This window comes from Lepidothrix coronata, unplaced genomic scaffold, assembly GCF_001604755.1.
Source record: "Lepidothrix coronata isolate B3197 unplaced genomic scaffold, Lepidothrix_coronata-1.0 Scaffold237, whole genome shotgun sequence".
Taxonomy (NCBI): Eukaryota; Metazoa; Chordata; class Aves; order Passeriformes; family Pipridae; genus Lepidothrix; species Lepidothrix coronata.
The window spans coordinates 187,900-211,117 of NW_016690417.1; the positions used below are offsets into that span (position 1 = coordinate 187,900).

At 58.1% G+C, this 23,218-nt stretch overlaps 3 protein-coding genes across 6 annotated transcripts; 2 read left to right on the forward strand and 1 right to left on the reverse strand.

The window, feature by feature from the left end:
• The first annotated feature begins 5,872 nt into the window (after nucleotides 1-5,872).
• ENTPD2 (ectonucleoside triphosphate diphosphohydrolase 2) lies at nucleotides 5,873-16,973 on the forward strand. Its single transcript, XM_017834714.1, has 9 exons — nucleotides 5,873-6,042; nucleotides 11,697-11,814; nucleotides 12,296-12,446; nucleotides 13,092-13,251; nucleotides 13,352-13,579; nucleotides 13,905-14,171; nucleotides 14,368-14,487; nucleotides 14,764-14,898; nucleotides 15,874-16,973. Exons 1-9 carry the CDS (start codon nucleotides 5,932-5,934, stop codon nucleotides 16,072-16,074), a joined length of 1,491 nt encoding a protein of 496 aa, XP_017690203.1. The 5' UTR covers nucleotides 5,873-5,931; the 3' UTR covers nucleotides 16,075-16,973.
• A 1,530-nt stretch (nucleotides 16,974-18,503) lies between these two features.
• On the reverse strand, nucleotides 18,504-20,296 carry TMEM141 (transmembrane protein 141). 2 transcript variants are annotated; one of them, XM_017834716.1, is made up of 5 exons: nucleotides 20,198-20,296; nucleotides 19,983-20,049; nucleotides 19,795-19,878; nucleotides 19,472-19,603; nucleotides 18,504-18,814 (listed from the first exon to the last, which is right to left on the reverse strand). In XM_017834716.1, the coding sequence occupies exons 1-5, from the start codon at nucleotides 20,249-20,251 to the stop codon at nucleotides 18,735-18,737; spliced, it is 417 nt and encodes a 138-aa protein (XP_017690205.1). In that variant the 5' UTR covers nucleotides 20,252-20,296; the 3' UTR covers nucleotides 18,504-18,734. The 2 variants fall into 2 exon arrangements, with proteins under 2 accessions (XP_017690205.1, XP_017690204.1); XM_017834715.1 differs by having other exon boundaries at nucleotides 19,472-19,642.
• Nucleotides 20,297-20,317: 21 nt separating this feature from the next.
• Nucleotides 20,318-22,656, forward strand: CUNH9orf142 (chromosome unknown C9orf142 homolog). Of its 3 annotated transcripts, none has more exons than XR_001877949.1 (7): nucleotides 20,318-20,409; nucleotides 20,492-20,552; nucleotides 20,681-20,715; nucleotides 20,824-21,014; nucleotides 21,554-21,628; nucleotides 22,052-22,176; nucleotides 22,269-22,299. XR_001877949.1 is itself a non-coding variant. In XM_017834717.1 (7 exons), the coding sequence occupies exons 1-7, from the start codon at nucleotides 20,324-20,326 to the stop codon at nucleotides 22,306-22,308; spliced, it is 582 nt and encodes a 193-aa protein (XP_017690206.1). In that variant the 5' UTR covers nucleotides 20,318-20,323; the 3' UTR covers nucleotides 22,309-22,656. The 3 variants fall into 3 exon arrangements, 2 of the variants coding, with proteins under 2 accessions (XP_017690206.1, XP_017690207.1); XM_017834717.1 differs by having other exon boundaries at nucleotides 22,083-22,176; nucleotides 22,269-22,656; XM_017834718.1 differs by having other exon boundaries at nucleotides 21,557-21,628; nucleotides 22,083-22,176; nucleotides 22,269-22,656.
• Nucleotides 22,657-23,218: the final 562 nt, after the last annotated feature.

Below are 23,218 nucleotides of genomic sequence, written 5' to 3' on the forward strand. Positions count from 1 at the left end.
CAACACCTCCCTGCCCTCTGTCCCTGCAGGAGAGGGTTCCTGGCAAGACAACCGGGGGAAACCAGTGGGGCTTTTCTGGAGAAGCTGCCTACTTCCTGGATGGTTCAGTGCCAGGACAACAGGGATCCCTGCCCATGGAACTCCCCCCAGTTGGCATAACAGAGACACTGCCCTGGGAAACGGGAGACAGAAAAGGGTTTAAAAAGTGAGTCGAGAATGGAGACTTGTACTTGGGTTTGATCTTCCTTCCAGGCAAGGATCCTTGCCAGGAGGGGGATTATAGCCTTGGATACACTGAGATCCTTCCAGCCCTTCAATGCCTCTAGGAGGACAAGCTTTGGGCTTGGAGCTGAGGCTGGAATGCATCAGTGTGCTCCCACTTTCATGGTACAGAGGCTCAGCAGGAGCTGCACTCAGTCAGGAGTGAGGTCCTGGTTGAGAAGGGTTGTTGCACCCCCTTATTTTTCTCCTCTACCAGTGGAAACACTGGTTGTATTTGCAGCCTCATTGTCCACAGATTCAAGAATACCCCAAAATACCTCGCATGTGTGTGCTGTGGGCTTACTCAGTGCTGAGACCGGTGTGGGCATTCCCACAAATTCCTGACAGGTGCTTTCTTCCCTTTCAGCCCTGTCTGGATCCCAACGTGGAGATGCAGGTGGGTACACCCAGAGCAAAAGCATCTTTCTGGCTCTAGGTTGACACATCTCTGTTGGGCTGAGAGATGCACCCACCATCAGGAAAGGCAGCTGGGAGGTTTCCTGGTACCACATACAATTCTGGGACTCCTCTATTCAAAACAACAAGATGCTGGGGAGACAGTCAGCCCCAGCAGCTGGGGAAGCCCAGACATTTCAGTCCTTTGGTTGGTGCAGGACTCGGCTTGCCTGAAGGCTCAAAAGGAAGAGGCATCTCTGGGCATACAGAGTGGCCTGCACTGGCCTGCACTCTCCAAAAATGATGTCTCAACTGAGTCCCTAGGGTGGGTCAGTCCAGGTCTCAACTCCATCAGGAGCAACAGAGCCCTGGGGACTGGGAGCAGGTTCCCACTCTTCCATCTCTCTGTGCCTTCAGTGCTGCTCCCAGGCAGAGCTGAGGTTGGGAGTGGGACTGGGGTTGGGATTGAGAGCAGGGCTGTAGGATTCCTCCCATGGACCACAGCCTGGGGCTCTGGAGCAGCTTCAGCCCAATCTGAGACCAAGAAGCAAGACCCTGCCCTTGTTCCCTGGTCTGCGCTGCAGAGGCAGACAGAGACTGTGCTCCTGCTGGGGACACCTTTGCAGCCTCATGCTGTCCCAAATGTGCTTCCGACTGCCACAGGGACCAGGCTGTACTCCTGCCAGCCCCTCTCTGTCCCTGCTGGTTTTTGCCCTGCAGAGGAACCATGGACTCCGCTGCCCTCCGGTGCTCTCTCAGGTGCAGGTCAGGACCTCCTAGGGTTCCTGCCAGGGCTGAAATCAGTGTTGTGCTGTAGCAGCTCTGGAGCACGTTGAGGGATTGTTTGTGCACTGCTCATGGCTGGCCCACACTGGTGGCTCATCCTAATCCCAAGGCTACTGAATGCTCCTGGATGCATCTCCCCTATATTTGCTGTTGGCTGAGGAGCTCAAAGCTGGGAGCAGAGAACCCTGTGTCTAATCCCTCCCTTTGGACCCCAGCCCGTTGCAATGTCTACAAGCTCAATCTGTTCTTCCTGTTATTTTCCAACCACATATGGAGCTGCAGTGCCGCCCACCAGTGCTCCCAGATGTGCTCCTCCATGTTTAACGAAGCTTTTGAGCAGAACTGAGCCCCACAAACAGCAAACCCCACCTCTCAGAGACACCGGTAAGTGCCTTCTACTGCTCCAGTGTCTCCTTTTATATCCCTTATTCAGCCCTGCAGCCCTCGCCCAGATGGCCCCACCTCGGAGGCTTTTGTTGGAAGAGGTGGATTAGGAAAACCTCTCTCCTTTGTCCAGGGGAGTTGCAGTCCCCCACTGCTGCATGAGTAATGAATTCCTCACCTTCTCCTCTTTGTACTCACCTGACACTTTGCCCCCAGGGAATACTTCTGCTACTTCATGGTGGGAACAGGCTTTTCTGCCCGGTTGGGATGGGTGCCAGCATGACCTCTCTCTTCTGGGGAGTCTGTGCTTGTGCCTTTCCTTGGAGCAGGAAGAGGAAAGCCCTGTTTCTCCGCACCACTGAGCTGAACCTGTGTCCACACCAGCTGCAGGGGTTGTAGATACACAGGCAAGAGTTTTGAGGTGCCTCAGGTACACTGGTGACACATCCTCATCCAGCTTTACCTGGGATTAAGCTCTCTATTTACCCAGGTATGGGGTGAGCCAAAGGCACCAGCACAGTTGGGAGTCAGGGCTCCTTATGTGGTTTCCCCTTTGCCTGGGACATCCATCCCCTTCTCTGGTCTCCTGTCCCGTGCCACAAAGAATGATAGAACTATAGAATGTCCCAGGTGGAAAGGACCCACAAAGGACAACACAATCACAGAGTCATTAAGGTTGGAAAATACCTCTAAGATCATTGAGTCCAACTCCTGGCCCTGCACAGGACACCCCAACAATACCCCCATGTCCCCGAGAGTGTTGTCCAAATGCTCCTCGAGCTCTGTCAGCCTTGGGGCCGTGCCCACTGCCCTGGGGAGTCTGTTCAGTGCCCCACCATCCTCTGGGGAAAAATCCTTTTCCTAATATCCAACCTAAACCTCCCCTGACACAGCTTCTTGCTGTTCTCTCAGGTCCTGTCATTGGTCAGCAGAGAGAAGAGCTCAACACCTTACCCATTTCATAGGTACAACTGGCCCCTTTCTGCTGCGGTCCCATCATGGTGGTGACACCCCATACACAGGCTGAAATCGTGCAAAATGGGCATTAAATTGTGGGGAACTTACTGTTGCCCCACAGCAATCCCTGCCCCTGCATCTGGTGGATTATTTGGTTATTTCAGGTTACTGAAAATACCGTTTTCAGGTCTGATCATGCTGAGGGGATCTGTCCCTCCTGCTATCAAAGCAACCCCCTAAAAATTCACCATGCGCCTCTGTGCCTGGGGATGCTCAAGACAGGATGAATGTACGGAGAACAGCGCTGCAAAGGACAGAGGTGACAGAGGTGGGAGAATGGCAGCCAGACAGATGGCAGAGTGGAAGGGTGGCAGTGTGGTGGGACAACCAGGCTGTGCCAGGCTGCCTCCCCACGCAGCTGCTTGCACATTGAACCTGCTGGTTTGGGCAGATCCTTCGCTTCACAACTTGAGTCTTGCAGAGCTGACATCTATTATTGTCTTGCTTTGGTGGTGCCCAAAATCTGTGTCCCTGTTTCCTCAGACAAACAAGGCTGCGCTCACCTTCTGGCATTGGGGTAGGCCACCTGCTTCATCTTCCATGGCAGAGAAAGCCCTCCCTGTCCCTCACTTTCTTTTTCCCACCAAATTCGCTTGTGCCTGGAGCTCGGGCATTGCCCACCTGGGGTGACCACCTCAGCACAGCCACCTTGGGGAACCCAAGGGGCATGGCTGGGTTCTCTGTGGGTGGCTGAGGCTGCCCACACAGCATGGGCAGAGGTGCTGCCATCCTCTATGCCCTGTTCTCCAGCCAGTGGTGCCTCGGTGGGCTCCATGGGAAAGGAGAGATAACAGGAGCCCTCCTTGCTGGGGCCACAGCTGGCAGTGCTCAACCCTGCCAGGCTGAGCTCAGACAGCGGTGTCGATGTGCTCCCACACCAGAACATACCATCACAGGGGTACTGCTCTGGCTATACGTGGGTTTGCCTGGCTGTCATTCCCCTGGGAACTGGAGCATTTCCAATCCAACATGTCCTAGCTTTTGGTGCCTTCCTGTTTGCACTGCAGGTTGAGTATCCTGGGACACCAGCAATTGGCCAGGGCTGGGCACAGGCTCCCTCAGACCTTGACTCACCCCTCCTACCCCCTTGGGGCTGGAAAGAGGGTGGCAAATATGACGCCATGAAGAGAAGGAGGAGCAACCTCCCCCTGGGGAGGGAAAAGATGTCAATCCCCCTCCCTATGCCACCTATGGACAGCCTGGGAATAGGGTGGCCAAATCTACGCAAGAGCAAGACGAGACTCACATCTATACTCAAAAATCCCAGGAGGGTCTCACCACACCGAGAGCCTCCTGCCAGACAGGGACTTACTCCAAAGTCCCCAAAAGCAGAATAACGATAAGGAACAAGGGACCATCCCTACCCGCACAGGGCTCTCCCAACTCTGTCTCTGCTTGCTACCACCCAGAAAAGAGATCTTTTTGTTCCCTTTCAGTCTTAGGTGGACAAGCACAGTGAGAAGAGGTCTTCAAAGAGTGAAGCAGGAGGCTTGGCAGCTATTGAGAAAGGAATTAAGTGCAATCCAGAGAAGATCTCTCAGCTTCTGTGGTAATCCCCGGTGCAGTCGCACTGTACAGGATGGCAGATGTATGCCTCAGAGGCGGGTGGCAAGAACAGTCAAAAACAGGCAGGTATTTTTCTGTGGAAACTTGAGAAGAGTTAGCCTGGGAAAGCAGAAAGGCAGCAGAAACAATGCTGTGACAGCCTCGGGGACAGGACTATCATTTCCTGTGGCATCAGCATCAGCAAAGGAGAATAATTTTTTCACACAAATTAATATATTAGTATCTTGGAGTTGACTGACACAGTTTTTCCAGGGTTAAATGCTTAATGAATCAAAGTGAGCAGGTAAAACACCGTGCAAACAGACCAACAGGGTGAACACAACAGTTCTGCAGAGAAGCCCTGTGCTGCAGTGATAGGCACTGCTGTGGCAAGGGTCACTCTCTGTGTCCCTATTGAGACATTTTCTTCCCCAGACTCTGTTGCCAGTCACTGCTGTCACACTGGAGCTTGTCCCCTGTGAGACCTCCAGCAGCAGAACCTCTGCAATGGAGAGGCACATCAGGGCAGAGGGCTTTTGCATCACAAGCCCTCAGCACAGGCTAAGCCCCACAAGTACCTCTGCACCCCAGTACCACATCAATGGGCAGGAAGCCAGCACTGGTGCAATGTGTGCCATGCATGGGTCAGCTGTGAGTGGCAGGAAAGTGCCTTGCTTCAAAAAATAAAGTGAGGCAGGGTGTGAGGAGCCTCAGCTCACACCCTCAGTGTGAAGGTGTGACCCTCAGCCTGCAACACAGCTGTGCTGGGAGCTGTGTCCTCCAGCCTCCTCTCCTTAGTGATATCTGTTTGTTTATTATTTTGTTCACTGTTTTATCCCATTGTGTAAGCAAGCTCCAAATGTCCTTCTTGGAGCCAGGAGCCCAACCTCCTTTGGCTCACTGCTCCATGTGCAAATGCATCACATTATTCACTTGTGACCATATTAAAAACAGCCTCAATATGTGTCTGGACTCCTCAGGGCTGTCATGAACTTGTGATGATTAAAAGTGATAACACAGCCATAGTTGTTAAATCATGGTAGCTGTGAGACTCTTGGAGCTTTTCTGTGTCTTGGGGTGTTCTGACATTCCCACTGAACCCATGTATGGGCTAAGCCCCAGGGTGGGGGCAGGATGGGACTGAGCCTGGAGTCAAGGACTGTGCCCGGAGGGGTAGCTGGGGCTGATCCCAGGGATAGAGACTGTGCCCAGGGAGGAGGGACAGGATGGGGCTGAGCCCCCCGGTGACAGTGATGTCCGAGGGGCCGGGCTGGGGCTGATCCCGGGGACAAGGACCGTGCCCGGGAGAGGTAGATGGGGCTGGTCCCAGGGCGGGGGGGGGCAGGAAGATCCGACAGGGGCAGCCGCGGGACCCGTAGCCCGGTGCCGCCCCCCGCAGTGCCCCGGAGCCCGGTGTCCCGCCCGGGTGGGCCGGGGCGGCGGTGACTCAGCCGGGAGAGGCGGGCGAAGAGGAGGCGGGGGAGGAGGAGCGGCAGGAGCCGCCGCAGCCTCCGCGGAGCCGCTCACCTGTCTGGCCCCGCCATGGCCCGCCGTCTGGCCGCCCTGCTCCTGATGCTGGCCCTCGGCTGCCTCCTGGGCATCCTCCTCCTGCTCCTCGGCTCCGGGGACACGCGAGGCCCTCCGGGTTTCAAGGTGAGCGGGGCGGCGGGGCGGCACCGTGCGCGGAGTGGTCGGGGCGGCGGGCACCGGGGGGTCCCAGGCACCCGCGGGCTGGGGGAGCCGCCGTGTGCACGCCGGCGTGCGGGAATGCCCGTGCAGGAGAGGCTCCGGCATCAGGGGGTCCCCAGCGTCATGGGAGGCGCCGGGGCTGAGGGGCCCCCGACCTGCGAGAAGGGTCGCAGGGAGAAGCCCCCGCCGGGTGCGCAGGGACGGGCGCGAGACCCTCAGTGTGTCACCCCCGTGCGGGACCCCCGGCTGCGTGAACCCCGGCCGCCCATCCCTGGTGCCTCAGACCTGCGCTTTAGGAAGGGAATTTGTTGGACACAAGGAAAGATAGCGGCCCTCCAGATCAGAACAGCCGTTGTCAGCGTCCGCTGCTGCAGCTCTGCCTGGGTCAGGGCTCCACGGCGCACCCCAGCATCTCCCAGCTCCCCGGGCTCTGCTGCATCGCCTGAGCCAGCGCTGCTGGGTGACAAATGCACTTCCCTTTGAATGCAAGCTGCTTTTTTTCTTCTTTTTCATTATAAATTCAGATGCTGAAAGAAGTTCCCCGAACAATTTCTTGTTGGCCAAGTACCTCTTTTGTACTTTAAGTCTTTTGTTTTGAAACAGTCCCAGGCTCTTGTCCTGGAAAATGGTTCATCTAAACCCCCCTTTTTCTCATCCCAAGCAATTTGCATGGAAACTTTCTGAGCCAGCCTGTATGCCAGATGTGCTGCCTTCTCTCTGGGTTTGTCAGATGTAATGAAGATTAGGATCAGAAGATGAGCTGGCTTAGCAAAGATGATCCTCACTGCTGTTAGTATAACTAGCAATGATTAACTTCTTCCCTGTGACACCTTTCTTTGCCACCCATCGCCACATGCTGGGGCATCTCGAGCATGCCTCAGCTGGTTTCAAAGTGGATTTTATATCTTGGGACATGGGGGAATTAGATTGGTACCAAGACCCCCATATGTAGCACTTGGGTCAGCCTGGAAAGCCTTTCTTCCTCCGGTTCCAAGATGGAACTTTGGTTTTAAGCCAAATGAATTCCCAGAAATTTAGGTGTGCTTTTTTTTGTTTTTTCTCTCTCTGGGTGGTAGCACTTTCCAGTCTGCAGGCAGTGCTGCGATTTGGGGATGAGCATCCCTGAACACTCACGTGGGTCCTGGCCCTGCTCCGCCCAAGGCTGCACTGCCCAACCCAGGGACTCAGAGTTCCTGGACTGCCAAGTGTTACAAGTCCAGCATTGTGCACTGGTGTCCAGCAGTGCCTGTTCCCATAGGGCTGGCACCAGGCAGGCACTAAGAAGTTGCTTCTGCACAAAGCTCAGGGCTGTTTTAGCAATGCGGAACTTTACGTTAGTCTAACTCAGCCCAAAAGATGCCCACACCATTTAGAAGTCAGTCCTGCTGTGGGAGACTCAGGGCACGTCCTCTCACCCACCTGGGCAAGACGTGGTCCTTGGTGGCTCAGTCCACATTAGCTGCTGGGTGATAGTGCTGTTCCCTGCTGAGCTATAGCTCCACATCTTCCCTTTCCAGCTCCTTTGCTTGGAAGATAGTCCTAATGCCATCCTGGATTAGTTATCTGGCTGCTGAGGGACTGATCCCAGCAGAGCAGCATCCCACTTCCCTTGTGGGTCCACAGTGGGGATCATGGCCTGATAGCCCTGAGATGCTGCCTCCTCTCCCTAACCCTTTTCTTCCCTCTTTTGGCAAATGTATTTGGTGGCCATTTCGATGACCTGTGGGCTCTTCCCATGCCAGTCATGCTGGCAGTGCTGTGGCTGCTGCAGCAGGAAGGAAACCTGTAAATCTGGGTGCCCCATGGTGTCGCCATCCTTGAGGGAGGCAGGATGTTGGGGTGCAGGGCTGACCCCACATGCACTATGGGGCAGCCTGGAGAGCCTGTGGGGTAGGAGATGGAGTCCTGGGCATGTCCATTGGGCATGGTGCCAGGCTGCAGCACATGAGGCATTCTCAATGTCCCCATCCGCCTCCTACCCTGGTGTGGGGACATTTCTGGGCAGAGCCATGCACTGACCAGGAGCCCTGAACCCTGCCCGTGGCCTTTGGGGACATCACTGTTCTCTGCATCCTCTCTGCAGGGGCTTTAGGACTGAGCAGCGCTGGCTGGGGCTGGGCTGAGTGATGCTGCATTGAGGCAGAGCCCATGGGGCCATGGGTGACCCAGGAGGCAGCAGGGCCAGGGCTGGCATTGGGAAAATTTACCAGCGTGGGGCTGCTACGGGGACCCCTCTATGTCCCTCAGCCCTGCAACATCACCAGGGTCTGGTCAGGAGGTCCTGATAGAAAAATCTGTCATCCCTGTGCCATCAGGAGATGCTGGGGTTGGGGACTGTCCCACACGAATGAGACCCTGCGAAGCCCTGGGTGCTGGCAGACAAGCATGCCAAGGGCAGATGAGAAGGGTGATGGGAGCCAGGCACCGGTGCGGGAGTATGCCAGGGCATCCTCGTGTCTCCCTAGCCCTCATTTGCAGTGTGCTCGCTGGCAGGCACAGGGCAGCTCAGCAGGCAGAGCTGAGGGCAGTGCTTATGCTGCAAATCACTAAGGGAATGGAATTTTGTCCTCCCTCCTGGGGCTTCCCACCTGCAGGGCCCCTGCAGCCCACCTGCCCGTGCCCACAGCTCAGCCATGACTCGTGCTCGCATGGGCTGCCAGACGGGGAATGCAGTGGCTCTGATGCCCAGGCACAGGTTCTGGGCCAGGAACTGGCACCATTGCAGCACCGCTGTGGGTGATCTCATCCATGATTCCCATGTGGATGCTGGAGACATGTGGTACCCTTGGGTCTGGAGGAGGGGACATTCCTTCACTGCTGGGATGCTCTTGGCTGTCCAGGTCTGCCTCGATGATCTCGGAGGTCTTTTCCAACCCAGTTGATTCTATGATTCTATGGTTCTATGTGTGCATGAAGGGACAAAGTCCAACCCTTGATCCAACACCACCATGGTTACTAGACCATACCTGCGCACATGGCTTCCACCCCTGCTCACCACCACCAGTGCTGCCAGCTAGGACGGCTCCTCTGCAGGGACAGGCTGGAGTGCCAAACCCTGCCCCCCCCCCCGCTGGAGTGGCTATAGGGCAGCAACTGGCTGGGCACCAGGCACTCTCTGTGGCTGGTCACGTTACTGCACGTTATCTCAGCTGAGCCGAGTGCTGCTGCCTCTGCCACCAAAGCCAGGGGTCCCACAGGATGTCTCTCGCCCACCAGTCCACACTTGGCAGCAATGGGCTGGGGGTCCGAGAAGAGAGACCCCCTCCGACCCCAATCCACAAGTGTTGACAGCAAAGGGCACTAGGATGTGCCTATGTGGAACAGCTGGTTCTGCAGCCTGCCCCAGCATTGCCACTGTCGCTGCAACACGTCACCTCTGCATGGAGCTTGTCCTGGGTACAGGCTCCATGCTGCCCCTCACTGCCACCCACCTGCAGCCAGGTGTGCCCTACTTCCCCAGGTGTGCCTCTACACACCCATACACGCACACCCTCCTAAAGGCATGTACACACAGCCACAGGTGCCCCCATGTGCGCACACACACACACACACACACAAACATGCTGGCACACCTGTGTGCACATACACCTGCGTGGGGGTGCACACCTGCAGCACGCACACTACATGCACACATACATTCCACACATACAACCCCACCCCAGGTGTGCACCCCCACGCATGCACCCCCGCACCAGCTCTCCGTGGGGTGAGAAGCAGGGCGTAGCTGAGCCAGCCCTTCTGAAGGCAGCAGGAAACCCCCTGGAACTAGGTTTCCCCCTGTCACAGGTGGTGGGTCTGCTCACCCTGGAGTCAGCCACGTGGTCATGTCTGTTCCTGCCATGGCATTGGTCTGGTGTCCCCAGCATCTCCCTCCCGAGCTGACCCCATTCCTGATGTGTGGCACCAGGTATCCCTGGCTCTGTGGGTCGTCCTCACTGCCTCACGCTCCAGTATTTCTCAGCCCCTACCACCATGTAGATATCCCTGTCTCCAGCCTTATCCCCCTCTGCAGGCTGCAGCCCCTCCATGGCATCCCAGAGCTGGAGACCGCTCCCAGGGTCCTGGCTGCACTCAGCATCAGTTTTGGGGGTGACTTGTCAATGGTTTCCCTTTGGGGACAGCCTTGTCACCTGCCACCTGTCACTCCAGGTGATACCTGGGGTGGTGTGCTGCCACATGAGGAAATCGGGGACATGGTGGCTGCAGGTTACGTGGGCACATGTGCTGCAGAGGTGCATCCACAGGGGCTGGTGGGTGACTCCCCATCTGGTGGTGCAGAGGGTGCTATGGCAAGGAGGGACTGGGGTGCCAGGGGGTGCATGGCCCATGTTGCAGTGGGCAGAAGGGGTGCTGAGAGCCCCCTGAGCCTGCGCAGAACACTCACCCCAGCACCCAGCCCGAGGATTAGGTTGGGGTGTTGGGAGAAGTTGTCAGAGCCCCTTTCCTCCCATTTGCAGGGTTTGGCAGCACTGGAAGCTGATCCCTCGCACCAGTGCTGTGGCACACCAGCCCCAATCTGGCCACAGAGGGGGATTCTCTGCTGCTTTGTAGCTTTTGGCCCAGGGCAAGCAAGTCACTGGGGGAAGCTGGAGGCAGGTCACGGGTGTGAAATAGTCCCTTGGGGAAGCAGGGTGTGGCACTGGTGTGGGGCCATGGGTTCATGCGGGAATGAGATCTACCTATAAGTGGAACCCCTGCCTCTGCCCTGACACTACACTGCCTGAGCTGGCCAAGACCAGGGGATAGGGGCACCCATGGCAGGCAGGGCTGGGGTGGTTCCCAGGAGCCAGGCAGCTAGAGGAGCTGCCCACTCTAGCCCTGGGTCTGGGCAAGGCAGGAGCAGATGAAGCCTTGTACGAGGTTCAACCCTTAGATGGCTTCACCCCAGAGATGCTCTGCTGGGACAGTGCTGGGTCCTGCCTTGCTGCCCCCCAGACTCACAGCCCCAAGGGGGCACAGTGGGGGCCAGTGTGGGCAGCCCCAAGCCCAAGGCAGTGGGGGTCAGGCAGAAAGGTTTGCCTGGGGGGGCTGTAGGCAGCATGTGGAGTGTCCCCTCCCTGGGAGCTGGGTAACCTTTTTTGGCAGGAGGAGCAGGGTTATTTATAGTCGGAGAATGGCCAAGCCATACAAGGGCAGGAAGGATGAGGTGCCTGGCTGCCCTTCTTTGGTGAGTACATCCCAAGGGGCCACTCCAGGTGTCCCTCCCTGCCACTGGCCCCAGGGACCTGCTGGCATGGCTCAGCATGGATGCAGGCAGCAAGGAGCGATGCTGGAGAGATGGGAGCCTGCAGCAGGGGAAGAGTCTCCCAGGCTGTACTCAAGGGGGTCCCGGTGCCCAAAAGCCCGAGTCCCCATGCCGTTCCAAGCAGCATCCCAGGATGGCCAGTATACCGCTCCTAGTTGTATCCCAGGCAGTGCCTTGTGCAGGCAAGTGTGGACACAGCTGTGTCAGGCTGGGCTGAGCAGAGCTCACCTTTGCCAGATGATGCTCTGGAGATGCTGGGCACTGCCAGGGTAGGAGCGGTTGTGCACTGAGCCCCAGTGCCTTCCCTTGGGAAGGGCTGGAGCAGCTGGGGGCCTCCTGCCTCCAGGCCTGACCCATAACCTTCCCCCCGCAGTACGGCATCGTGCTGGATGCTGGGTCCTCCCACACCGCCATGTTTGTGTACAAGTGGCCTGCGGACAAGGAGAACGACACTGGAGTGGTCAGCGAACATGGCATGTGCGATGTGGAGGGTAAGGGCTGGCCCTGGTCTGGGGCCAGGGCTGATGGCGTGGTCTGTCATGTCCCTGTGGCAGGGCACCGTGGTGTGAGTGCCCCTGCCATGCCCAGCTGCCTTTCTCTGTACTCACCAGTGCAGTGAAGTGTTCTAAGGGGTTCAGCTCTATTCCCGAAACCTCTCCCAACTCCCCCCAAGGCTTGCAGCCATGCATTCTAGTGGTTTATCTTTTCCTGGCAGGCACTGAACCACCAGGAAACAATCCAGCTCCCTGTCTATCCCAGTGAGGAGCCAGGGTTGGTTTTCTACTCTCTATTAATCAACCTTCCCCAGGCTGTCAGCCAGCAGGGGATGCAGTGTGGCTGGACCCTGGACGGCTCCATGTGGGCTCCATGTTCACAGAAACCTGCCTTTTGGAAACCCTGGGAGGGGGGCAAAGCTGCCCACTGGGCACCATCCCCCCACCCACAGGGAGCATTGCTGTTTCCTCTCTGCAGGTCCTGGCATCTCCAGCTACAGCTCAAACCCTCCAGCTGCCGGGACAAGCCTGGAGCAGTGCCTGAACCAGGCCCTGAGAGACGTGCCCAAGGAGAAGCACATGGCCACCCCTCTCTACCTGGGTGCCACAGCTGGCATGCGCCTGCTCAAGTGAGTGCTTGCTCAGGGGGCCGTGCCACGTCACCCTGCCATGCCGATTTGCCACACACAGCAGTGGTGGAGGTGGTGAAAGACAGCTGAAATGTTGCCCCTTTGCGGGCAAAGCTCCTTACCACCCAAGTGCCAGCTCCATGTCCCCTGCAGAGGTGGTCCTGCCTTTCAGAACAAGACATGCTCTTCAGGGCACAGCCAGCAAAGAACTGGTGGAAAGGGGCTGGTGTGGGGCTGGCACCAGGATAACCCACTCAGACTTTTTGTCTAGCTAGGAGGAAAATCCCCCTGTACCCACTGTCACCCTGACAGGGCACAGTGAAAATAATCAATAATCAACCCCCAGAAAGCACACAGAGGAGGGAGTTGTGCTCCCCTCACCTAGCCCAGGAGGGATGGATCCCATTGTCCCAGGAAGAGGGAGCACACCTCCATTCCCACTACCTACCTTGTCCAGCAGAGAAAAGGGGAATTAGCTGGGGTTTTCTGGGGGACATCCCTGTAGGTACCCAGGCAAGGACTCACATATCTCCCACCCCCCCACTGAGGCAGTGCTAGTCCCCAAGGGCTTTGGGGACTGGCGGGGATCCCACTTGCTGCACCCCAGTGCAGTTCCATCACTCTGTCTTCTCACCTGGCCCACAGCATTGCGGACCCACAGGCATCAGACGCCGTTCTCAGAGCTGTGGCAGCCACGCTGAAGACATACCCCTTTGATTTCCGGGGGGCAAAGATCCTGTCAGGAGAAGAGGAAGGGGTCTTTGGCTGGGTCACTGCAAACTACCTCCTGGAGAACTTCATCAAGGTGGGCAGGGGACAGTTGACACCCAGCAGGATGGCTGTGGTGGCTGGGCTGTCCCACAGGTCATCATATCCTTATGCTCACTCTTGTCTTCCTGGCTCAGCGTGGCTGGCTTGGAGAATGGATCCAGCCTCACAGGAAGACCTTGGGAGCCATGGACTTTGGGGGTGCTTCCACACAGATCACCTTTGAAACCCAGGACACTATTGAAAACCCCAGAAACGAGGTGATGCTGAAGCTGTATGGCCAAGTGTACAAAGTGTACACCCACAGCTTCCTCTGCTACGGGAGGGACCAGTTCCTCAAGAGGCTGTTCTCCAAGCTCCTCCAGGTACAGCGTGTGCTTGATGTGGATGCTGGCTGTCACAACCCCACAGTTGCCCCCTCATCCTGGTGTTTACACAGGGGTGTCCCCCAGCCCTGAGCCAGCTGGGTTTCCCAGCCAACTCTTGGGTTTTTCTCCAAACCCTCTCCTGTGTTCCCAGGGCTTCCACCCACCATTTCCATAAGGTGATGCACCCCTTGGCTAGAGCCAAGATACCCCAAGCCATCTTGAGACAGTTGTGGCAACTGCTCCATGTCTCGCTGCTCAAGCTCCAGGGGGGAGCTGGGGCTATGGTACAGCTTGTGCATCCTGAGTGTCCCTCTTCTGGCAGGCTGAGAGCTACCAAGCAACTGTTCCCAATCCTTGCTGGCCCATGGGCTACAACAGAAGCCTGTCACTGAGCAGCATCTATGACAGCCCCTGCACAGAGAAGGAGAGGCCAAACCTCGTCCTCAACACCACTGTCACCTTGTTTGGCACCGGGAACGGGAACCTCTGTGCTCTGCATGTCAGCAAGCTCTTCGACTTCACCACCTGCTCCTTCTCCCACTGCTCCTTTGATGGCGTTTTCCAGCCGAAGGTTTCAGGAAACTTCATTGTAAGTCCTGGCCTGCAGCAGGGTGGCGACCCAGCTGCCGGGTGGGTAGGTTGTCCCCAGCACCCCCAGCATCACATGGCAGCAAAGCCAGGCCCCCAGCTCTGCAAGGAGGGGGGTTGTGCTCACCACACCGGTCAGTCTCTGTTCACGGTCAGAGAAAGAACCTGTCCAACAGCTGCTCCCTTTCCTCCATCAGGCCTTCTCTGCATTCTTCTACACGGTGGACTTCATCCAGACCGTGATGGAGAGACCCGTGCACCTGCCCAGTGACCTGAAGGATGCTGCGGAGACCATCTGTGCCACCAGCTGGAGTGAGGTGGGTTCCCTAGGCACAGCAGGGAAGAGGGGGCTGCTTTGTGGGGGGCATAACCCAGGCTCTGAGAGCAGCCCTTGGAGGGGGCTGGGTGTCCTGGCCCCCATGGAGTAGGAGTAAGGCAGGTGACAGCTCCCACATGGGACCAGGAGGGGCTCAGGTGGGTATGGGCAGCCTTGGCCTGACAGATGCAACCACCCAGAGCTTCAGGCCACAGACGCAAGCCTGGCCGCTGCTGGCTTGACCCCTCTTCTCCTTCCCTCCATGCATCCCACCCAGCTACTCCAGAAAGCCCCCAAGCTGGAGAAGAGGCTGCCAGATTACTGTGCTGTCAGCACGTTCGTGTATTTGCTCACCACCAGAGGCTACAACTTCAACAACCACTCCTTCCCCAACATTGTCTTCCAGAAGAAAGTGAGTAGCACCAAAGCACATCTCCATTCCATGGGATCTTTCTGGAGTTAGGCAGGAGATGATTCTACACCATGAAAGAGCCAAGCAGAGTGAAGGAAGATCTTGGGGAACAGGGGCAGGACAGAACTCTCAGTTTTTGATTGGATCTCCCGGGGAATGGGAAAAAATGAGCTGAGGTGGGGTGAGGTCCTTCAGCCCTTCCTTGGCCCTCAAGACACCAGCCATCCCAAACTATGCTTTGCTTAGGCTTTTTGGGAAGTTACCTCAGGGCAGGATCCCACTTTTGGCTGCACACACCATGGGATGGGCAATGAGATCAGGACTGAACTGAGCAGACAAGGTTCTGCTCCCATGGGATGAGCCCACTTTAGCACAGGATGGTCACTGCTCTGTCCCTGGGCTGACTGGATCCATGGGCAAGCAAGAGCTCAGGGTGTTCTGAGTCCCTCACACCCTTCTCTTCCCTTGGGCTGACACTGAGGTGGTCCCTGAAAAGGCTAGAGCACAACTCTAATGAGGACTGGCTGAGGGAGCTGGGGGGGGGACTCAGCCTGGAGAAAAGGAGGCTCAGGGGGGACCTTTTCACTCTTTACAACTACCTGAAAAGAGGTGAGGTCAGGTATGGGTTGAGATCTCCCAGGTAACAAGTGACACGACAAGGGGAAACAGCCTCAAGTTGCACTAGGAGACATTTTGGTTGGATCATAGGGACAATTCCTTCACAGAAAGGGCATTAAGGCATTGGAACAGGCTTCCCAGGGAAGCAAGAGTCACCATCCCTGGAGGGATTTAAAAGACATGTGGATGTGGTACTTGGGGACATGGTTTAGTGGTGGCCTTGGCAGTGCTGGGTTAGTGGTTGGACTCCATGATCTTAGAATCATGGAATCATTGTTAGAAAAGACATCTAAAGTCTCTTGAGGCCCACAGAGCTGGGCTGGCTGGCTGGCTGACCATGCCATGCTCTTTCCACAGGCAGGAGAAACCTCCATTGGCTGGGCCCTGGGCTACATGCTGAACCTCACCAACATGATCCCAGCAGAGAAGCCCTCCTCCCACAAAAGCATGTTGTACAACTACTGGGTCCTCCTCATCCTGCTCTTTGTGGTCACCACCCTGACGTCCCTGGTTACTGCCATCTGCCTGCTCCGGCGCAGCAAGTCCAGTGCGATCTGATGGTGGGGACTGGGTGGGCCATGTCTGCAGGACCCAGCACCATCCTACCTGCTGGAGTCTCCATGGCCTGAACACTTGGGATGCAACGAGTGCTCAGTGTCCTCTTCCAAGGCCTGACACTGTCCCAGAAGGAAAGCTGTCCCCTTTTGCCCTCCCCTTGCCCTCAAGCTGCAGGAAAGGAGGGACAGAAGAGGAAGGGTTTCCCAGCACTACTGGACGCGGCAGCAGGTTTGGGAATGGGACATTCAGAGCTGGGACATCTTTCTGCCACCAGAACTGAGTTGGACTGGGCCAGTGAGCCAAGGCAAGAGTAGGATTTATTTTCATTTGTATGGGGGTGGGTGGGGAATATTATTTATACCAGTCTTTACAGCTGACCTTGCTAGCCTGTCCCTGGAGCAACAGCCCTGCCTCCTGGGGAGCTCTGGGCAGCACCCAGAGCCCACACTTGTCTTTCTGGCCAGCACACAAACCCCACTGACCTTCCTGAAAGCCAAATCTTGGCCTAGACTTCCATTGCTCTCAGCTTTGGGTAAGGGCTTAACAACAACAAGATGTGGGGAGCCAGCAGCTTCCAGGTCCCACTTCAGCAACCACACATGGTGCCTTCCCCATCCCTGTGGTTCCTATGCTAGACTTGCCTTTGCCACTCCTCCATCCCCCGGTGCCGGCAGCTCCGTGGTGCATGGCCATGGCCAGCACAGAGGCAATGGGCTTGCTGTGGGGGCCGGGCTTTGCTCTGCACTGGGATTTGAGCCTGCCAACACCCTATGCCGGGCAGCTGGGGGGATGCATCTTCATTTCCAGTTAAGAACAGGGACATGCAAACATGCAGAAGCTTTGATTTTGTCTGTTTGGGTTTTTTTTTATAACCTGAAATAAACCTTTGTAACCACTGCTATGGCTTGGTGGCTCCTGATCAGCAACAGACAGATCAGCCTGGCAGAGCCAGGGTCAGGCTCTGCCCGAAGGCCTTATCCCTTCCAGCCCATCCAGTGCTGGGACACCATCATGACTTTGTTTATTTGTTTGTTTGTACCAGCCTGGAGACCCCCCAAGATGGACTGAGGTGGGCTGGAAACCTCACTCCAGTCCAAGGGCCACCTGGAGATGGAGCAGTTCCAGCCAGCCACAGTCATCGAGTTCAAGTTTCCCCGTAACTGGAGGTGCAGTCACCCCAAAGCCAGGAGCAGACAGCGCTCAAGCTGCCCCTCACTGCCACAGCTCCCATGCACGGACAACTTGCTGGCAGGCCTCCACTCCCGGGCCCCAGTGCTGGTGCCCAAGCAGGGCACCCACATTTCCTGGTACAGTCACTGGCAGCTCAGAGACACCGTGACACATCTGGCACCTGACAGCTGTGTGGGTCCAGTCCCAGCTCTCCAATCCATCAGGAAGCCTCCCCCCACCCTGCACATTCCCCAGACGCTCCAGAGAGGAGTGGCTGTAGGGAGCTGTGGTTTCTTGCTGCCCTCCTTGCTCCTGCCGGCAGCACGAGCTCTGGTGAGCAGGTCTGCTCACTTCCCAACACCCTTCCTTGCTCTGGCTGAGCTCCTGGAATGCTGTGCTTGGCTTAACCCACCCGTTCCCAGCAGCACTTTATTTTCAGCTGTTCCACTGGCTGCTCCCCAGCTCTCTGCACAAGGCAAACCTGATTCCAGTTCAGATGATGTTCTGAACCCTTAAACCCAAGTTTCTTCCCCAGACCCCTCATCTCCCCATCACAGGGACTCCCTCCCATGGTGGAGTGAGGCTCAGGGTCTGTCTCCACATCTCACACAGAAGGAAGAGGCGCTTCTGGTCCCTGAAGCTGAAACACTGCTCTAAGAACCCAGGTACCTTCCGGAATCCAGGCTGCATTTCCTCTTCTAAGAAATTCAGATGCAGCTGAATCAGAGTTGGACATCCACCAAGAGCAGCCAGTTTACCTAGTTAGGACTTGAAGTCTGACATTAGGAAAAACCCCACATGCCCCTCTCTGTGCATGGGATTTGAGACAGTACCATATCCTTGCCAACTGGTTATGGATCTGGATGGGCAATCTGGGACTGGCCAGATGACGTGCCCTGAACCCAGTGACTGGCCGGTGACAGGTGGGCACCACAGAGAGGGGCCCTGGGCACACGGTCACCCCTGTTGCAGGGGCAGAGGATACCCCAGAGGCCACCCAGCTATGGGGCTCAGCCCGGCCCTGTTCAGGTGGGTGGGAAAAGCCTTGCTGCTGCAGGGGTAGGGACATGGGGACTGGCTGGGTTCAGGGTACAGAAAGCACACAACAACAGCTCTGCCCTCGTAGCTTAGCCCAGACCTGCCCGAGTCTAGAGCCACGTGCCAATAGAGTGTGAGTGCCACCCATTCCCTCGGGGTGACATTCACGACCTGCTCTGCCTGTCCCACTGCCGGCCTTCACCTCATCCACAACGAGGGCCTTCAGTTCTTGACTTTTATTGTACCCTCAGTGCAATGTTCAGAGGCCATGAGGTGGGCAGCAGTGATCCCTGTGGTGCCTCCACCACACTCTTGCTGCAGGATCAAGTCCTCTGAGCTTCCCAACAGTGCCATCAAGCCTACCAGGCGCACAGGCAGCATGGGCAGCAGCAGGTTGGGCAGGTAGCAGGAGCTGAAGTGGGACACAGGTACAGAGTGCTGTGCTTTGCCGGCTACTCCACCACATCCCCATACCTGTTCCTCCTCACCGGCAGTGCGGCGCTGTCCCTGTCCTTCGCGCTGAGCAGATTTTCTGCAACAGAAAGTACAAGCTCCCTGGACCTCCAACTACCCTGGTGTGTTTGCCAAGGGTGGGCAGAGAGAGAACCACAGAGCCCTAGTGAAGTGTTTAAAGCCTCTTCAGGTGGGCCCAACTTTGGGACCTCAAGGTGCTTTGGGAGCTCAAGGTACATGTGACAGAGAGCAGCAAGCAGCCATGGGAACTGTCCAGTGCCTCTCTTAGTGCCCCTCCAGCTCTATCCACTCTACGGAGCAGTAATAAACCTCTCTACACCTCATTTGCTCTCTCCATCCCTTACCCTCTCCGTCCTCTTCCAGCAAACGAGCCCTTCATGCTGGCTCTTGTGAATCCCCAAAGCAGGCAGGGCACCAGTTAGCAGTTAGCAGCGAGTGCACCCAGCCCACATCTCCAGGTCTGCTCAGGTACCGCTGTGCCCAGAACACAGCGGGACATGGGAACTATGAGATCAGGTAGGGAGCTCCAGCCACCACATGTCCTTCTGCTCCCATTCCTCGGATGCGGTGTGCCAGTGTGGGACTTACATTGAGATTTTGGCAATTACACAGTCACCAGTTTAATTATGAGACAGGAATAGCAAACTAATTATTGCAGCAGGGAAGAAGCAGGCACGACAAGCCTGGGGAAAGCAACAGGGAGTTGGGAACGTACCTGTGGGCTGAGACACCCCACCAGTAACGGCGAGCTGCTGTGGGGACTTGCCTGTCTCCAGATAAATCCAGAAGTCGGAGCATTTCTGTGTCTCAGCTCTGGTTACCACATAGCTCGCGAGGGACCCTGCGGCTGGGGAGGCCGAGGTGCTTCTGACAGCGCCAGCAGCACCTTGGTGGGGACAGCACCTGATGCAGCTGCCCAAGAACCCTCCGGAACCCCCGTGGCCGGGGCGTCGAGAGGTGACCGGAGCTAGGGACGAGCCCCCCACAGCAAGGGCAAACACCTCTCTGTCCACAGCACCACTCGGGCCAGGCACTCACCCATGGCCAGCAGCAGGCTCCACTGCGGGCTGTACGGCAGCTTCTGCCGCGCCAGCTTTTGCACGGCGAAGGTGGCTCCGCTGCCTGCCGAGACCGGGGCCGGGGTTACCGAACACAGCTGGGCCGTCCCCGCTGCCCCCGGGGAGCGGCCGGGGACAACCGAGGAGGGGGGCTGGACGGGGCTGTACCTGCCAGGAAGGTGCCGATGCCCTTCACGAAGGCGTGGGACTGGCAAGCCGCGTACTGCTGCAGCGCCTGCGGGGACGCGTCAGCGCCGGGGCTGGAGCCCTGCCCGGCCCTCTCAGCCCCGGCCCCACCGGCACAGCCGGGCTCTGCCCGGCCCCGGCAGCCCCGGCCCCACCGGCGCAGCCGGGCCCCCCAGCCCGTCCCCCGCAGGGCGCACCGGGTGCTTGGCAGCCACATCATCCTCCACCCGCCGCAGTCCCAAGTTCACCATGGCGGGGCTGTTGGTTCCTGTCGCGGCCTCGGGCGGGACCCGCCGCTCGCGCCCGCCCCTTCCGGCGCGGCGATGGCGGAACCGGCCGGGCCCTTCCACGTGCTGCGAGCCGGGCCGGGCCGGTTCCTCTGCTACTGCCGGCCCGGCGGCGCTGTCTAGTGAGAGCGGGCGGGGGCCGGGAACGGGAGCGGGGCCGGGCGGGGGTCGAGCAACCCCGGCCTGAGCCGCTGCCTCCCGCAGTGTAACCGACGCGATGGAGGTCTGGGCCGGGGATCTCGGCGGCTGTCCGGCGTTTGGCTGCGTATGTACCGGGGCCGGGGTCGGCGGTGGGGCTCGGGCCTGAGGCCCGGGGTGCCAGTGGGGCGGGGATGGACTCGGGCCCGGGTTAGGCCGTGTCGGACATGCTCTCCTCCTCCTCCCTCTCTGCAGCCGTGCCCGCCGGAGGAGCACGGCGCGATGCTCAGGTGGGTGCCGCCGCCCCGACACCCTCTATCCTCGGCTTCCCTCATCCCGGGCTCCCCTCACCCCGGGCTCGCCCTGTTCCCCGCTCCCCTCGCCCCCTATCCCTGCAGGGCCGCCCTGGGGCGCGGGGCCGCTGAGCTGAGCCTGGGCCCGCGTTCGGCCACGCTGCGGATGCTGGAGGAGCCGCGGTGCCCGGCCGTCGCCCTCGCCCAGCTGCCCGCCGCCGAGGCGCGCAGCCAGCTGCAGGCGCTGGTGTTCGGCATGGCCGGCTGCATCGAGACCTTGGAGAGGCGCCTGGAAGGTCCGTGGTGGGTTTGGAAGGTGTGAGGACAGGGGGAGGGCCGGCAGCTCCTGCCACCTTCATGGGATCGTCACCCCCACCCAAAGTGCCCCACGTGCCCCAGCTCAGCCTTGGGCCTCTCAGTGGGAGAGGGCTTTGCCTCCCGAGTATCACATCAGCTGCTTTCTCCTCACCAGTCCCAGTGGGCCAGCAGCAGAGCTGCTGCCATCACTTCTCCGTTCGGTTGGCCAGTTCCTAAAGCTGGCCAGGGTCTTCACCAGAGCCCCCAGACAGAGGATCCCTGCTGGGGCCCAGAGGACACAGTGGTGTGTCTCTGGGTGGAAACACAGCCCTGTCCTCATGGCCAGCACCACACCAGCATCCTGAATGTGGGAGTCACCTTACAGACATCTCTATTTGAGGGGTCTGGGAAGATTTTGTGGCAGCAGCAGTTTGGGTGGGAGAGGAGAACAGGCCTCAGTTTAGCTGGGGAGGCTTGGGATGCTGCATGCTGTATTGGGGTGTGTTGTCACAAGCTGTGGCTCTGGCTCCTGTCTCAGCAGCCGTGGAGACACTGGCATCTTCCTGCAGCCCTCAGAAGAATACTGCCCAGAGCCAGCAGCTCTTCCTGCCAGGTAGGCACTGCCAGGGGCACCTGCCCTGGTCCTGCTGTCCTGCCTTCTCCTTCCCGGAGGCTGCTGGTCCTGTGTTCATGTGCTCTTCAGCACACACCGAGTGCCCTCAGCTGTGGCTGCTGTCAGGCACCCACTGTCCTGGTGCCCTTCCCGACAGAGCAGGGGCAGGGCTCACTGTGGTGGCTCTTGGGGTATCTGGGGTGCTCAGGTCAGAGGCTGGTCATCACCAGCCTCAGAAGAAGGGCAGGCTTTGCTGTGCTTCCAGACTGGGGGCCGGGGCAGGTCCATGGCTCCTTTGGGAGAGGAGGCCAGGCTTGGCCCTTCCTCTCCATGGCTGCTGGCCCTGCCAGGCTGGGCTGCTGGAAGCTCACCCTGGCCCTGGAGGGACTGGCAGGGCTGACAGAACACCTGGCTGACCTGCAGTCTGCATCCTGCCTATCCTTGACTGAGGCAGACCCCAGCCCCAGGAAGAACAGGGCTGCTGGCTCAGCTTTGCCAGCCAAAAGGAAGGTCCCGGGAGAGTCTCTCATTAACCCTGGTTTCAAAAGGTCAGTGCTGGGACTTGGCTGCATAGGGACCCCAGGGGCTCTGCTTGGGGAATGGGGCTTGGGGCTCTGATGCTCCCTCCATCTCCTCCCAGCAAGAAAGCATCATCTGGAGTGAATTTCGAGGACTCCTGAGTGGTGCTGTCCTGTGCCCTGATGACAGCCCTGTGGAGCCCTATCAGCATGCGCGTGGGTGGAGGAGAGAGTGCCCTGTGTCTGGGGCCAGCTGAGCCCCTCGCACCCAGGGAGGCAACAGAGCCATCAGCACATGGCAGCTGACCCTCCGCTGGGGTGGTGGCAGGGCCTTTGAGGAGACACCAGTGGTTGCTTTCTTCCCAGCAGCTCTTCCCTGCTGGCAGGGGCCACCTCTTGACTTCATTTTCCTTGAATTGGTGGGGTTTGGAAGGAACTTTTGTATCACTGCAGAACGGAAAGATTGCCTGTGCTTATCTTCTTTCCAGTAAAGGTGTTTTTAGCCAGCCAGTCTCTGTGGATGTGTCGGTGTATTCTGCCTCTCCCTTTCCCAGGAAGCCTTGGGCCAGTTTCAGCTGAACCCGGAGGTCCGGGACTCAGAGAAGTTTCCTTCCCTGCCAGCTTTTTGCAAGTGGGTTGGCAGATGGGTGGTTAGAGCCTGCCCAACCCCTCCAGAGAGCTGGGAGGATGCACTCTGCCTTGCTTGGCACTGGGAGAGAGAGTAGAGGTCAGTGCAAAGCCCTGTAAGGGAGAGCTGCTGGTGTGTCACTCCAGACTCACGCTGGTCTTGCTTGCAAAGCCTTTATTGATTTCCAGGAGCTCTGAAGCTTGGCTTGGGCTTGCCCCACTTCACAACCCCCAAATCTGCTCCTGAGAGCAGACTAACCGCAGATTCCAGGGGGTTGGTACCCTCTGCTCCCCTCACCCAGGGTGCTGGGAACTGTGTTCTCAGGGCTCTCCATGGCTATGCTGGGTCCCCTCACCCAGTGCAGGTGTGAGGGCATCCTGCAGTGCCTGCTGCCCAGGCACAGCTGGGCCTTGGACCCTCATGAGAGGGTGGCACAACGTGCCC

What these genes read in the sequence shown, in the direction of transcription:
- ENTPD2 (XM_017834714.1), top strand. Translation starts at nt 5,932, where the DNA reads ATGGCCCGCCGTCTGGCCGCCCTGCTCCTGATGCTGGCCCTCGGCTGC. An exon ending in TGTTCTCCAAGCTCCTCCAG is followed by an intron (nt 13,580 to 13,904) that starts GTACAGCGTGTG and finishes CTCTTCTGGCAG; the next exon opens with GCTGAGAGCTACCAAGCAAC. An exon ending in ACATTGTCTTCCAGAAGAAA is followed by an intron (nt 14,899 to 15,873) that starts GTGAGTAGCACC and finishes CTCTTTCCACAG; the next exon opens with GCAGGAGAAACCTCCATTGG.
- TMEM141 (XM_017834715.1), bottom strand. Translation starts at nt 20,251, where the DNA reads ATGGTGAACTTGGGACTGCGGCGGGTGGAGGATGATGTGGCTGCCAAG. An exon ending in ATGTGGCTGCCAAGCACCCG is followed by an intron (nt 20,050 to 20,197) that starts GTGCGCCCTGCG and finishes GCGTCCCCGCAG; the next exon opens with GCGCTGCAGCAGTACGCGGC. An exon ending in TGGGGTGTCTCAGCCCACAG is followed by an intron (nt 18,815 to 19,471) that starts GTACGTTCCCAA and finishes TTTCTGTTGCAG; the next exon opens with AAAATCTGCTCAGCGCGAAG.
- CUNH9orf142 (XM_017834717.1), top strand. Translation starts at nt 20,324, where the DNA reads ATGGCGGAACCGGCCGGGCCCTTCCACGTGCTGCGAGCCGGGCCGGGC. An exon ending in CTTGGAGAGGCGCCTGGAAG is followed by an intron (nt 21,015 to 21,553) that starts GTCCGTGGTGGG and finishes CTCCTGTCTCAG; the next exon opens with CAGCCGTGGAGACACTGGCA. An exon ending in CCAGCAGCTCTTCCTGCCAG is followed by an intron (nt 21,629 to 22,082) that starts GTAGGCACTGCC and finishes TGACTGAGGCAG; the next exon opens with ACCCCAGCCCCAGGAAGAAC.